Source organism: Pyrus communis, chromosome 8 (assembly GCF_041283825.1).
Source record: "Pyrus communis isolate YQ-2024b chromosome 8, ASM4128382v1, whole genome shotgun sequence".
NCBI lineage: Eukaryota > Viridiplantae > Streptophyta > Magnoliopsida > Rosales > Rosaceae > Pyrus > Pyrus communis.
The window spans coordinates 13,464,162-13,477,983 of record NC_142572.1 but is presented as its reverse complement, the minus strand read 5'-3'; the positions used below and the strand labels follow the sequence as shown (position 1 = coordinate 13,477,983).

Below are 13,822 nucleotides of genomic sequence, written 5' to 3'. Positions count from 1 at the left end.
CAAAACTCCCAAAAACTCTTCAAACAATTTTCCCTCTAAATTCTAACTTTGGTATCGAAGGTTCTTCGGCCAAAGCCCCCCCTCATTCATCGTGGGCGCATGAGACTCTTGGCCTTGACCTAAGGTGTTAATTATTTTGTAAATGCAACTTTATCCAAGAAGAAGAAAGCGGAAATTTGCATCTACATATAGCACCCAAAAATCTTTAGTTTAAATTTCGTTGGTATTGGTTGGAGTGCTGAGTGCTCTAACCTTGGTTTGACTTTGGACCAATTAGCAAATGCTACCAAGGCGGGTTCAAGGGAGGCTCCAACCAAGCATGAAAATCACATAACTGATCATGACGTAGACATGATATAATCTAATAATGAAGTCTTGACCTAGGCATGACATAATCCAATAATAAAGTCATTCTAGATACGTTTGTGTGAAGAAAACAATTTGGTGTTAGAATTTGAATTTTTTTGGTCTACGTGTTCACAAAATATTTTACGGCAACATAACTAATAAAAAAAAAAAGTTAACTAAAAAAATTGCACCTAATCAAATTATCACATAAAATCATAAAAATCTCAAATATAGGGATTCTACTATAAGTACTCTTATTTGGAGGCAATATTCTTTTAGGAACACAAAGATTCCCTTTAAGTTCCTACATGAGTCCTCAAATGTAGTGGCGAGAGTCCCTAAATAAGGAGTCCTCAATTTGACCGTAAGAGCATCTCCAATGAGAATCTCTATTCAGGGATTCCCACCACCACCTTTGAGGACTCATTTAGGGACTTAATGGGAATACACATGTCCTAAAAGAATATTAGATCCAATGAGAGTGTCTTTATAGTATAATCCTTAAATTTAGTGGTATTTCTCTTCACTTGTAAGTGAGAGATTTTAAGTTCAATTCCCGTCATAGGCTTTGAACCATATTATTGCTAACATGTTATGTGGCTAAGCCTACCTCTTTCTCTCTCTCTCTCTCTCTCTTAGTATAGATAATATCGTTTATTCAAAAAAAAAAAAAAAAAAAAGTATTGCAACTTTGATCTTCTATGAGTAAACAAAAACAACATTCCGAGAGTCTCATTCACGTGCTTGGGACTTCACCCAACTCAAAATGAACATAGGCCCACCCCGGCCACCCCAAATTGAGTCCCTACGTGGTCCTCAATTGTGAGGAAATATTTGGGGTCTTTGGTCTGTTCCTCTACCATAGAGATTGGAGTTCCAGCTAATTGAAAGCCACATGGTCTTTAAATTTAAGGACATACGGTAGTGATGATCAGTACATTGATGCAGATTGTCTCTTTCTCCTTCTTTTTAAATTAAGTTACATTTTAAAAATATCTACTTCCTCGAAAATGACCAAAGCATGCGACTTATGAAGTCAAAAACGTTGTTGCTGCTAGTTGCCGATACGACGCAGTTTTGGTTTCCCTAAGAAACCGACCAGTTAAATCTCAGCATTCAGCAGAAACCAGTGTCTTCGTGTAGATCGCCCAAAAACTCTCACAGTGCATCGCTTTCACTGAGATTTCGTCACTCTCTAAAACCCTATCTCTCTCTCTCTCTCTCTCTCTCTCTCTAAAACCCTGTTCTTGTACTTGCTTTCCTAGACACAAAAATTCCCATTCTTTTCAATGTCTGCGCCTGCAAAACCCTAAATCCCCAAATCCAATTGTAAAAACAAAATTGAACCTTTTCGTTTCAGAAACAGCAATTCCCAGGGGATTCAACTGATTAGTCATCCCCTCCAGTAATCCCAAATCATTTCACTACCAAAAATCCTACTTTTTTCGAAATTCAGCACCCACATAACCATTTCAGCTAAATCCCTTTTTCGTTCAGCAGAACAAGGTCAGTTAGTCACATTTGGAGACTTGAATTTTGGTGGGTTGGTGGGGAAGAGGATGTTGATGGTAGAGAACTATGGAGGGAAGTAAAGTGGAGAATGGAAGCTCAAGTGAGGGTCGGCCTCCGAACCCTCTTTCGACGTCCGCGTACTGGCAGTGTGGCTTCAGCCGCGCCGATGGCGTTCCGGTGCCGTGCAAGAAATCGCTCGTTCGACACCCATCTCTTGTATGTTTTCGTTCATTCCTCTGCTTCTGCATTTTCCCATTTGGATTTCTTAGCTGTTTAGTGAGTAGTTGTATGTTTAGGCATTTAATTGTGTATAACTGAATTCTAGAGTTTTGATTGATTATGCTTACTTGCTATTAGTGGTTTTGTTTTCAGAGTTTTGAAGATCTGTTTTCGTAGCGATTAAATCGTCTAATGTAAATTTTATGGCCGCGGTGCAATTTTTGAATGTGTGAATGGGATTTTGCAGATGAAGACGAAAACAAAAGAGATCAACGTTGAACCAGGAGTTCAAGCAAAGAACTTTGAATCTAAGTTCATTCCAATTGTCCGCTCTGGAGCATGGGATGACATTGGGTCTCGTCCAAACATGGAAGATGTATATGTCTGCGTTGACAATTTTGTGAACGATTACGGGCTCAAGAATTGTAACAATGGTCCAAATGCCTTCTATGGGGTATTTGTCTTCTCTTACATATGTTCTTACGGATTTCCTTACACACGGTGCAATTACATTCTACCGTGAATTGTTTGGTTTTCATTCGTTTATTATATGCCTCAGTTCTTCAGAGGTAGCTTTCCGTCCTGTGGTATTGTTGTTTATATTAAATATGGTGATCTATATGTATTGCACTTGCTAGCTAATATATCTTCAGCATTTCCTAATTGAACATTCCTACCATATTGGTTGGTCAGGTGTTTGATGGACATGGAGGAAAGCATGCTGCTGATTTTGCTTCCTCTCATCTGCCAAAGTTCATTTTTGAGGATGAAGACTTTCCTACAGATATTGAACGGGTCGTCACTTCAGCATTTCTGCATACTGACACTGCCTTTGAGGAAGCTTGCATCTTGGATGCCAAGCTTGCTTCTGGTACCACTGCATTGACAGCTCTTCTAATGGGAAGGTTGGATTATTTTTGTTTACTCTACCTCTGAACTATAGATGCATGTATCATGACCGTTCAATGTACATCAATTTTATTGTCTTTCATTTTTTTTCTACTGTGTGTTGTACTCCCCCGAATTTGTGATGTTTGTTGAATTTTAGTCTCATTCCTGAGTTCTTTTTTTTTTTTTTTCCTGAATGAATTGTCAACTTGATTCATTATTGATCAATGACACTATAAGCATAATCGGGTTAGTACCCTAAATTGTAAGGGTTGGTCCATTGCCTTTTGAAGCAAAGCTTGGAGTTTTAATTAAAGACTGGAGAAAATACTTGGAAAGTATTAAGCAACCTAGTCGTATTCTGTTTAAATTATTTCCTTATCGTGTGGTTAATCTATGATCTAGTTGACCTGTTTAGCTGTGCACAAGTTACGCTAACGTGGTCATAATCTAATACAGAAGGCTAGTGAGTGGGTTTGTTAGGCCAATCATACTTGTTTAGTTGATTGTGATTTGATCTGGATTTTCTCTGTTTATTCCGTTCATGCATGTCCTGTTAATTTGTCCCATGAGTCTCAAAATAGTACTAACAGACGAAACATCAGATGTGTGCCATTGCTTAGTCATATGTTGATCTTAGTTTGCGTTCCCAGGTTGTTGGTGGTAGCAAATGCTGGAGATTGTCGAGCAGTGCTGTGCCGCCGTGGCAAAGCAATTGAAATGTCAAGAGATCACAAACCGATTTGTAGCAAAGAGAAACAACGTATCGAAGCATCTGGAGGATACGTGTATGATGGTTACCTTAATGGGCAGCTTAACATTGCTCGTGCATTGGGAGATTGGCATGTGGAAGGGATGAAGGGCAGGGAGGGTGGGCCACTGAGTGCAGAGCCGGAACTTATGACAGCAAAACTGACAGAGGAGGATGAGTTCCTTATCATTGGCTGTGATGGGATCTGGGATGTGTTCAGGAGTCAAAATGCTGTGGATTTTGCTCGTCGGAGGCTTCAGGAGCACAATGACCCAGCCGCATGTAGTAAGGATTTGGTTGATGAGGCTTTGAAGAGGAAGAGCGGGGACAACTTAGCTGTTGTCGTTGTTTGCTTCCAACCACAGCCTCCGCCTAATTTGATTGCCCCTCGCTCAAGAGTGCACCGGAGTTTTTCCGCGGAAGGTTTGAAAGAGTTGCAGAGCTTCTTGGATGATTTGAAAACTTGAGATGATGACGAATGGTTTACCCTATTTTCCCCTCTACGTGATGTGTTTGTCTAATTGAAAATTTTCATTGTAGTTTTACTGAGATTTCGAGTTCCAAGTGTAAAATAGGTGGCGGCCAAGTCGGTAACCTAATTTGTTATTATTTTATAACCTCTGATTTAACTCGTGTCGACAGTCCTTGATATGATTTTAATTAGTGGATGGGATTTACAGTGGAATTACTTGTTCGTGAACTTACCTTCGTTATTTTATTGGATGTCCACTGTCAAACAACATAATGATTGGTTATCTTGTACTGATGTTATTGATTGTGAGCAACTTACACACGGGTAGCCTTTTTGAGGAGAACAACTTACGCACGGGTATACAACCACGTGGCGTTGCAAATGAAACGACACGTGGACAAAAACTTTCATATATCTTTATTTTATTGGCATGGGATCATGTGGCGTTGCAAATGAAAGGACACGTGGACAAAAACTTTTACATACCTTTATTTTATTGGCATGGGATGTTATTGTGATGATGTACACATAGCATGTAAGTCTTTTTCTTAGTTAAGGTTGATTAAGCGCTTTTTGGGAATGCTTCTATAAAGGGGTGAAAATCTCTTTGGAAACTCTATGGCAGAAGAAAAAAGTTAAAATGTTTTTGGGTTCTAACTGTTAAGTACTTATTAGGTGCTTCTTAAAGGACTTCCAATTGCTTTATTTTTTTTCCAAGTTGTAATTCTTTTAGACATGGATTTAACCAAGTGGAATAAAGCATGTTCCTCGAAAGAGCATGGAGGACTAGCTATTAGAAGGCTAGATCGCTTTAATAATGCTTGTTTAGCTAAACTGAAAGAGCTGATTATCGATGATAGTTGGTGGGTTCAAATTGTCAAAAGGAAATATCTTAGAAAGGATAATTTTATGGATTGTAATGTTAAACGAAATCACTCTTTGGCCTGAAAATGCATCTTCAACAATAGGACTACCATACATAAGGGTATGAGATAGATAGTAGATAACGGTAAGGACATTTTATTATGGACCCATCAATGGGTTTTTCCTTGCTCTTTGCCTTGAAAGGGCATCCTCAATAATAAGAATATCATTCCTAAGGGTACGAGGTAGATAGCTTATTTTGGACCCATCAATGAGTTTTTCATCACCCACCATACCAATTAATTCCAGAGAGTCAGCCGACAAGTTTGAACTGGGAGTTAAGAGTCGGTGATTTTATTGACAATAATTGTTGAGATAGAAATCGACTGGTTGAAGTTGTTGATCAGGACATTGTTAGGAAAAATTGTAATATTCCTCTTCCTATTCAGAATACAAATGATAGTTTTGTGTGGGGTGCTTCAACTAATGGAGAATTTTCAATTAAGACTGCAACTTGGTTACAAAGTCATAACTACGAGGATGTAAGTAGACAAAGTTGCTAAACAAAATGTGGAATCTGTTGATTCCCCCAAAGGTGAAAATATTTGCTTGGCTTCTAATTCACGAGAGGCTTGAACAGAAGAGGAGGAATATTGTAGCTGACGCCTTGGCACATCACGGACTCACCTTATCTTAGCTTATAAAGCTTTTATATTTGATTGTATGGGAAACGATTGTACAAAAAGTTTTAAGCTTGAATGAAGTTTATTTCTTGATTAAAATAATAAATAAAAAAAAATCCCAATAATATTTCAATATTATAACAGTGATGGATGAATGGTACAATCGAAGTGACAAATGCTATCTGCTTCCTACAAACTAATTAGAGTCATAGATATTTCTTTGTGTAACATCTCTCATCTTTTTTGGAAATTAAATGATCTAATTGCATAGGCAAAGATGAAGCCAAACAGCAATGAAAACGCAACAATCACAACTGCAACGATGCCCAGAAACTCATGCTTGTATCCGAAGTAACTTCTCAAAAAATGCTCTACCGATTCTCCTGACTCCAGTTTCTCCTTTACGTCTCCAAATTGTGAAGCAACCATTCCATACAAGGTCCAGGCAACGGGGCAGACCCAATAGTACCATTTCCACCATATCGGAATCCTCTGCGATAACCAAAACTTAGTCAGATTGCATCGAAGGCACGCAAGAATATATGTATGAGCGTATGCATGTACATGTATGTATAGGCTTACCGTTGGGGGAACAACGAATCCCGAGAAGAGGTTCCAGATTGCGTAGAAGGTAGATGAAGTTATGGCAGCAATGTTGTGGTTGGGAGTGAGAGCCATGGTCATCATGCCATAGAATGTGAAGTACAGCAAGGTGAAGTACATGAAGAAAAGATACCATAAGAACTTGGCAGCTATCCAATCGAATCCCATCATGGCGTATACTATAGCTCCGTAAATAATGGTCTGAATGAAGATGTAGGGAACCTCAATCATCATCTGCAACACAATGTGACTTGGTGAGTAGAGAGCATGTGTTCTTTGAATTTTTCGACATGAGAAGTCTAGTTTTAATTTGAACTTCATGGACTATTGCAAGTCTTTTACCTGCCCAAATGCGTATGGCAAAGCGGAATACATTCCAGCTGCTCTTTCTCTGTAAAAGACCGTTCTCTCAACGGCCACAACCGGCTGCACTGAGGCACCATTTTGTACCCCGATAAAGATAACAGCAGCGTACATGGAACCCATTGCATTGAAGAGATCTTGCTGCCTACTCCTGTGGTTTCCCAAAAAAAGTTTGAACATATTGGTGATTAAGAATTTGAAGTTCTGCAGACCATTTCTATGCTTTAAGTTTACTTATGTGCGTACCTTTTTGATCCAAGGTTCCAGAATATCAAACCGAATAATAAAGCAATGAACGTTGTGAACAACAGCCTTACTGCACTATATGATGGGTTTCGCCAATATGACCAGTGCTGTTTCCACAGGCAAGCCATACATTGGGTGAGAAAAGATCGTGAGTAGCGAGTAGGGAAGTATAGATCTTTAGAACCCAAGGGAGGTGTGTTTAATTCCTCAATCATTGCTTTGGTTCTCCTGAAATATTCACCTTAAGAGTTTAATGGTTTTAAAGAGCAATAGGAATCAACTGTGCAGGCTGATAAATATAAGGTTTTACTGTGTTCACTAACAACTATCTGAAAGATAATTGAAATGGAACGCTTACTTATATATTTCCGAGTTATTGTATGCATCTGTGAAGTTAACCCCAAGAGCTGCCTCTTGTGCGGCTGAAGTAACCTCCAGCATCCAGGTTGCCGGGTTATATCCATCTTTAATCTTTGGAACTCCATTGATTCCCTTCATGCGGCAAAAGAAAAAGAAGAATACAAAAGTTAGTTATTGACAATGTTATGGATAGTCTGGCTGTAGAACAGACATCCTGCACGGAGAATTTCTGATGCTACGAAGAATATATATTTTATGATTTATTTCTGTACTGACCTCAAAATAATTGATCAGAATGGAGCAATGGGAGCCTAATGGACCGGCATATATTTGCTCACCTCCCAATTTCAGAAGAAGAAGCTGCAATACGATATGAATTGCTTAGAACTTTTACAAGGCAAAACGGGTAATCAGTTCCTTTCTGAATATTATAAATCTAACCTCATCGAAAGCATCAAATATATCTATGCTTGGCTGGTGGATGGTACAAACCACAGTTCTTCCCGTGTCCACTGTGTTCCTCACTGTTCTCATCACAATCGCTGCTGCCCTAGCATCGAGGCCAGATGTTGGTTCGTCCATGAAGATTATCGATGGATTTGCAACGAGCTCAACTGCGACTGTTAGCCTTTTGCGCTGCTCAGTTGAAAGACCGGTTACACCAGGTAATCCCACAAGAGCTCCCCTGAATGAAGTCAGCTCCACAAGTTCCATGACTTCTTCGATAAACATCTTGAACCAGAAAAATATCAGATCAATGTGTACATGCTGATGTTTTATTTTTGTTTTTAGCGTCTGTTAAAGACGAATACAAAACTCATACCTCTCTTGTTGCAGAATCAACCTCAGGTAGTAGCCGGAGCCACGCAGAAAAAAGTAGAGATTCATAGACTGTCACATGGGGAGAGTGGATATCAGTTTGCTCACAGTATCCAGATATGCGAGCGAACGTTTCTTGCCTTTTAGGATAACCAGAGATCGTGATGTTTCCCTTGATATGTCCACCAGTTTTCCTTCCAGCCAACACATCCATTAGAGTGGTCTTGCCAGCACCACTGACTCCCATTAAAGCTGTTAAGACTCCTGGCCTAAAAGCACCACTTACACCCTTCAGAAGTTCAAGCTGATCCTCCTGAACACCCTCCGCTTTCATTTCCTGAAGTACATGGAAAATTCAGTATGCAGGTATTATTCACTGATTAATTAAACCCGCAACTTACTTGTGGCATATCTATGGCATATCTGATCTCATTGAAAGTGAGGGAAAGGGGTTGAAAAGGAAGAACCATCCCTCGCTTCCTTTTTCCATTAGCTTCATCAGTTCTTCCCACTCTTTCGGATTCTGCATTGTTATTGCAGATCACAACGCTTGAATACAATGTGATATGTTAAGCAGAAAATAAATGGGAAATGATTGAGATTAACTGAATGACTCACCAGAAGAGATCTTTCCTCTTGGTATTAGCTCAATGAACTCTCCATTTCTGCTAAAATTTCTCTCAGCCATGCTTTCTTTGGTTAGCATTGTCTGAGGCTTCCCGAGTGCTGCAGTATTCGTCAATTTTTTAGACAAATAAGTCCAACAATCAAAGCACAAAGAGCATACGAATGATGAGGATACTTACGATCAAGATACTGCAGAGCCAAAGTAAGGAGGAGATTGAATAGAAAAATATATCCAATCAATGCTGCTACTCCAATCCAAAACAATTTTGCTTCTGGGAAAATTCCATGAGACTTCAGGATCAGAACTCCCAAGGATTCTGTAGAATTAGGTGGAACCTATAACACACGTGGTATCTCCACATAAGCATTGATCACAACCATTCTATCTCATATCATTTTTTTTTCGTAGGATATACAAACTCAAAGAGAGAGAGAGAGAGAGAGAGAGAGAGAGAGAGAGAGAGAGAGAGAGAGAGAGAGAGATGGTTACTTGTCTCCAACTCTTTCCAAGAAATTCATTCACAGTAATAGCATTTTGTCCATACATCAACGGCGAGACCCAGTAACCCCACAGCCACCATTTTGGAACAGCATCTGATACAAGAAAAATAGGTTTCACAGTACTAATTTAAATCACACCAGGAGTGATAACTAGGAATCTTATTGCTTCTATAGTTAAATCACCTCGAGATAAGACGAATCCGCCCAAAACCATAATTATAAGCAGTGCAAAGGATCCTGTTGTGCTTGCAACTGTTACATCCCTTCCCAAGGCTGCTATCAACCTGAACAGCCCAGACGCCATCTGGTTTATGCACAAGAGTACAATGTACTGCTTGAAGAACCTGCAACAAGGAGTTTCCGTCAAACCCTGATCAAACCGAAAAGTTTGATGCTTTACTTCTTCTCACCTTTCAACATATGGATCAAATCCTATTACATAATAAGTAATGACAACCCAAATGGCACTTTCGCCCAAACTGATTGGGATCTTGAGGATCCATGCAGGAAGTGAGTAAGCCCAGGAAGGAAAGAAGAGAAGGTCTCTCTGCTTGTAAAAGACAGGAAGTTTCATAATTGCCATGTTGAGTTCTGATATTCCGTTAAACATCGCTACAATGACTGCGAAGAACAAAGCTCCCATGTAAACTCCACCATCCACCACTGAGTCCTTATGCATCTTGATTCGTAGAAATATCGATGATGTTATAGAAGCTAAGATACTAAGCTGAAAATCAAGGTAAACAGGAAGAATTATAAGCTAGAATTACCACATTAGGTCAAGTACTATGCAAAATAATTTCTATTTATCATTTACTCACTAGGGCAAGTTTGAAAACGTAGGCAAATGAGTTCCTCTTCATGAGCAAGAACTCTCTTGAAACGCATGCTCGGAACAACTCCTTCTTGTTAACGCCATACCTTTTAGATGATAAAGCAGCACGATGACTTCTGGACTTGTCGAAGGGAGTAGCAAGCTCGTCGCCGAGTTTCTGACCAATTGGAAATGACTGGAAAGCTTCGACAAACTCATTGACAGTAACAAATCTGTAAGGCTTGTCTCGACGTGCCCAGTACTGCTCTTGATCCTTCTTTGATGTCACCTATCACACCCCCACCGGAAGGAAAGTGTTAAAAATAAACGACAGGCTATGGAGAGTACTCGAAAACATGCATGCAAGAAAGGTGAAGAGATTCAAAAGCGATATCACCTCTTGCAAGAAGTCAGCAACTCCTTTTCTATCCGGACATATGAAGCCTATGGATTCAAAAAACTCGAGCACATTTTCACGCGGGCCCTGATACACGATTTGTCCATCTGATAGAAGAATTATGTCATCAAAGAGGTTATAAGTTTCAGGGGCTGGCTGGAGGAGGGAGACCACTGCAGTTCCACTTAGAATGTGGATGGATTGCCTGATTGAATTTACTATTTGGAAAGTTGTCGAACTGTCCAAGCCGGTTGAAATCTCATCCATGAAGAGAGCTTTTACCGGTCCAACAAGCATCTCCCCTGCATCATTAGTACACGGAAACCTCAGAAGATTGTGAAATTTAAAGGACTTTTCGACACACAATAATTTGTTCTATGTTTTACCTATCGTGACTCGCTTTCTTTCTCCACCAGAGATGCCTCTTACCATATCATCTCCCACCATAGTATTAGCACAGACTTCAAGTCCGAGAATCTGCAATATATCAAAAGTAGAAACATGAAGTTAAATGGATGGATTCCAATTGTTGTGCTATCTCAAAGCTGAAATGAATTCCAAATGCCATACCTTGAGAATGTAATCAGTAACTACATTGGTCTCCTGCCCTTCTAGAGCCGCTGCCTGCAGAATTTTTGGTGTCAGAAGATTTTTATATAACGAAAACTTCATCCACGTAAAAAGGGCATGTTATTTTTTTTTTCTCTTCAATCTGTTTACTTGCCTTCAGATATATGTCAATGTCAGGATCAGGCTTGATATTTCCCTCCTTCTCTCTTCTACACAGTTCCACCAACATGTCTGCAAATTTCCAAGTATGAGATAACCCTTGAAACCGTTTGGAACGAAAAATGAACTGTATCGAGCAAATGGTGTTTTGACTAACCGCAATTTGATCCAACTCCTTGACATCTAGCCGAGAAAGCAAATGTCTCTTTCACTGTCAGCTCTCCTATATGGAGATCGTTTTGACTTACATAAGCCGATGTTCTCTGAGGTACAAATTCTTCCATCCCATGTCCGTTATATGTAATCCGCCCGGAAGACTTAAGATTCATCAATTACCCTATTAGGCCAGAGGTGATATGAACTAAAGAAGGGAAAAAACACTGTACTTTAGTTTTCTTACATTTAAATCTCTACCAAGTCTTCCGGCCAACGCCAATAGTAACGTGGTTTTTCCAGAGCTTGGGGGACCTAAGAGTAGAGTCATTCTGCAGGAATTACATTCGTTAGTTAGATAAGAAGTCAAGAACTGTTTGGAAAATGCACAATGAAGTGTTTTAACAAAAATTTTAACTCACCTTTGAGGCTTGATGATTCCACTAATGTTTTGAAGGATTTTTAGAGGCATCTTTCTACTCGGAAAAATTCGAAGATCATGTAGCATTCCCTATACCAGGAGGAGTTAATAAATTGCTGAATTTGGAATAGATTTTTACTTTCTTTATGTGATTCAAAAGATTTACCTGCAACATGTTGATTGAAAAGTTGAGTAACGTAGGCAGTGCTCTGCTGCCAATATAAACTTTTGCCTCCACAGTCAGACGCTCGAACCGGACTTCAATTGTTGGCACATTAAGACCAACTCTGTATTCAAATGTGGAAAAACATAGAAAGATAAACACAAAAACCTCATTAAAATTCTCCCAAAGAGTTAAACACACAAGAATTATGGCATGAAACTCACCGATCAATGCGGTTCTTGAGCTTCAACAAGAACTTCTCATTATCTTTCTCTGCATTGCTCACCAGCCTTTCCAACAAAGTCCTTCTCTCCAACAAGCCCAGATTCTCCACATCAACCTCTCTAGCTTGTCCCTCACCATCAATGAATAAGCCTCTTCCAACACGTAAACAAGTAGGCAGCCTTTCAAGCGCAGCCCATTTCAGAGCTTCTTCATCGTCTTCAGCTCGCGAAGACCTCGAAAAAACTTCCATGATGTTGTTCTACTTGATGTCAAAATGACTTGTACAAGGATCACAACTCATATCACCATTGATGCGCTTTTAACTCCAACTTCCCCACATGGATAGTTGAACTGAAGCAGCTTATATAAAGAAGAATTATGAAATCGTGGACATTGGTTAAAACATCCGCAGACAACAAATGATAACAAAGCATTCCTTGAAGTGTGTGTGGTGGAGTTCGGTTTCATCTGTCAAAAGTTGATTAAGAAAAATGAGAGAGGAAACGTGATTGTTGAGTAAAGCGCTGCTGCAGGAAAATTCCAGTTTTTAGGTTGTCTTGTCCGAAGTGTGTGATTATTGGAGGGTTGAATTTAGAGCCCTAGGCGTGATTCATGCTTTCGCAAGTGCATGATTATGCTGCATCAGTTGAGTCAGTGACAACAAAATACCATCGATATAAGATTTACTGTGTGAGATTCACATCAATTAACGGCAATCAATAATTTAAGCGCAAGCGAATCATATATATCAAATTGGCAAATCTTGATATGAACGGACAAAAGGTTGGTGCATTAAAAAAAAAAAATGATTGGAGCATAAGGCAATGGTTAAGGCCGGAATATATGAAATGGAAAGGATACCGAAGAGGGGCCCAACAGGATGAACTGTCAAGAGTGAGAATGGCCTAATGTCAATTTATACATAGGGGTATTAGTGAGACTAGTGACATCATTTAATCATCATTGTTATAAGTTAATTGGAACTTTAACTAACTTTCAAGAAATAATAAGGCAATTTAATCAACGGGATATATACTCTTTGACAAAAAAAATTAAAAAAAAATAAAAATCAAAGGGATATATACTTAATTAAAGTTGGTAAAGCTTTCGTAAAGTGAGAAGGTGACCAATTATATTTCAAAAACATAAAAGATGATGGTGACTTAAAGTTTGTGGAAGAAATCAACGTGACAAGTATCTTTAGTTCAATTGTTTAGTCTTTTCTATTATTTTACCCGTCACGTTTATTTTTTGAAAAAAAAAAAAATTCCAGAATTTATCAACTGACCACCAAACTATAATATTCATTTTCTTTTCTTTTCATCAAGCAATAATTTAAATCTCTCAAGAAAACTATGTAAACTATAGTATATTCTAGTGAAGCAGCTTCTATTTTGTTGGGAGAAATTTTAAATTCAAAACCCGTGAATACGATCAAATTATTAGGGATCATCACATGTCTTATGCTCTTTGCATGATTATTGACTTTTACAGATAATTCGATCGCATTGCTCGTTCGAACAATTCGATCGCATTGCAGTACGGAGTAGGTAAAGACATGATATTTTCTTTTATTGAAAACTTCACTTTAATCCTTAAAAAAGATGAGTTTTAGACTATAATCTTATGTAAGATTAAAATTCAATTTTAGTCCCTAGTACATT

The 13,822-nt window shown here is 38.9% G+C and overlaps 2 protein-coding genes across 2 annotated transcripts; one reads left to right on the top strand and one right to left on the bottom strand.

Annotated features, from left to right (window-relative positions):
• Positions 1-1,414: 1,414 nt before the first annotated feature.
• Positions 1,415-4,403, top strand: LOC137718386 (putative protein phosphatase 2C 22). The gene is made up of 4 exons (XM_068457924.2): positions 1,415-2,076; positions 2,327-2,533; positions 2,773-2,984; positions 3,621-4,403. Exons 1-4 carry the CDS (start codon positions 1,927-1,929, stop codon positions 4,183-4,185), a joined length of 1,134 nt encoding a protein of 377 aa, XP_068314025.2. The 5' UTR covers positions 1,415-1,926; the 3' UTR covers positions 4,186-4,403.
• Positions 4,404-5,843: 1,440 nt separating this feature from the next.
• Positions 5,844-13,045, bottom strand: LOC137717371 (pleiotropic drug resistance protein 1). Its single transcript, XM_068456725.2, has 24 exons — positions 12,158-13,045; positions 11,937-12,057; positions 11,772-11,860; positions 11,597-11,681; positions 11,354-11,513; positions 11,188-11,268; positions 11,038-11,087; positions 10,854-10,944; positions 10,468-10,769; positions 10,078-10,359; positions 9,667-9,983; positions 9,440-9,600; positions 9,246-9,349; positions 8,935-9,091; positions 8,747-8,854; positions 8,530-8,651; positions 8,133-8,465; positions 7,751-8,041; positions 7,586-7,669; positions 7,308-7,441; positions 6,950-7,177; positions 6,683-6,854; positions 6,320-6,574; positions 5,844-6,229 (listed from the first exon to the last, which is right to left on the bottom strand). Exons 1-24 carry the CDS (start codon positions 12,406-12,408, stop codon positions 5,972-5,974), a joined length of 4,236 nt encoding a protein of 1,411 aa, XP_068312826.2. The 5' UTR covers positions 12,409-13,045; the 3' UTR covers positions 5,844-5,971.
• Between the last annotated feature and the right edge of the window lie 777 nt (positions 13,046-13,822).

Coding starts and splice junctions, on each gene's coding strand:
- LOC137718386 (XM_068457924.2), top strand. CDS start 1,927: ATGGAGGGAAGTAAAGTGGAGAATGGAAGCTCAAGTGAGGGTCGGCCT. Junction 2,534..2,772: donor GTCCAAATGCCTTCTATGGG/GTATTTGTCTTC, acceptor TTGGTTGGTCAG/GTGTTTGATGGACATGGAGG. Junction 2,985..3,620: donor ACAGCTCTTCTAATGGGAAG/GTTGGATTATTT, acceptor TTGCGTTCCCAG/GTTGTTGGTGGTAGCAAATG.
- LOC137717371 (XM_068456725.2), bottom strand. CDS start 12,408: ATGGAAGTTTTTTCGAGGTCTTCGCGAGCTGAAGACGATGAAGAAGCT. Junction 11,088..11,187: donor TGACATATATCTGAAGGCAA/GTAAACAGATTG, acceptor TTCTGCAGGCAG/CGGCTCTAGAAGGGCAGGAG. Junction 9,601..9,666: donor TTTGATCCATATGTTGAAAG/GTGAGAAGAAGT, acceptor TCCTTGTTGCAG/GTTCTTCAAGCAGTACATTG.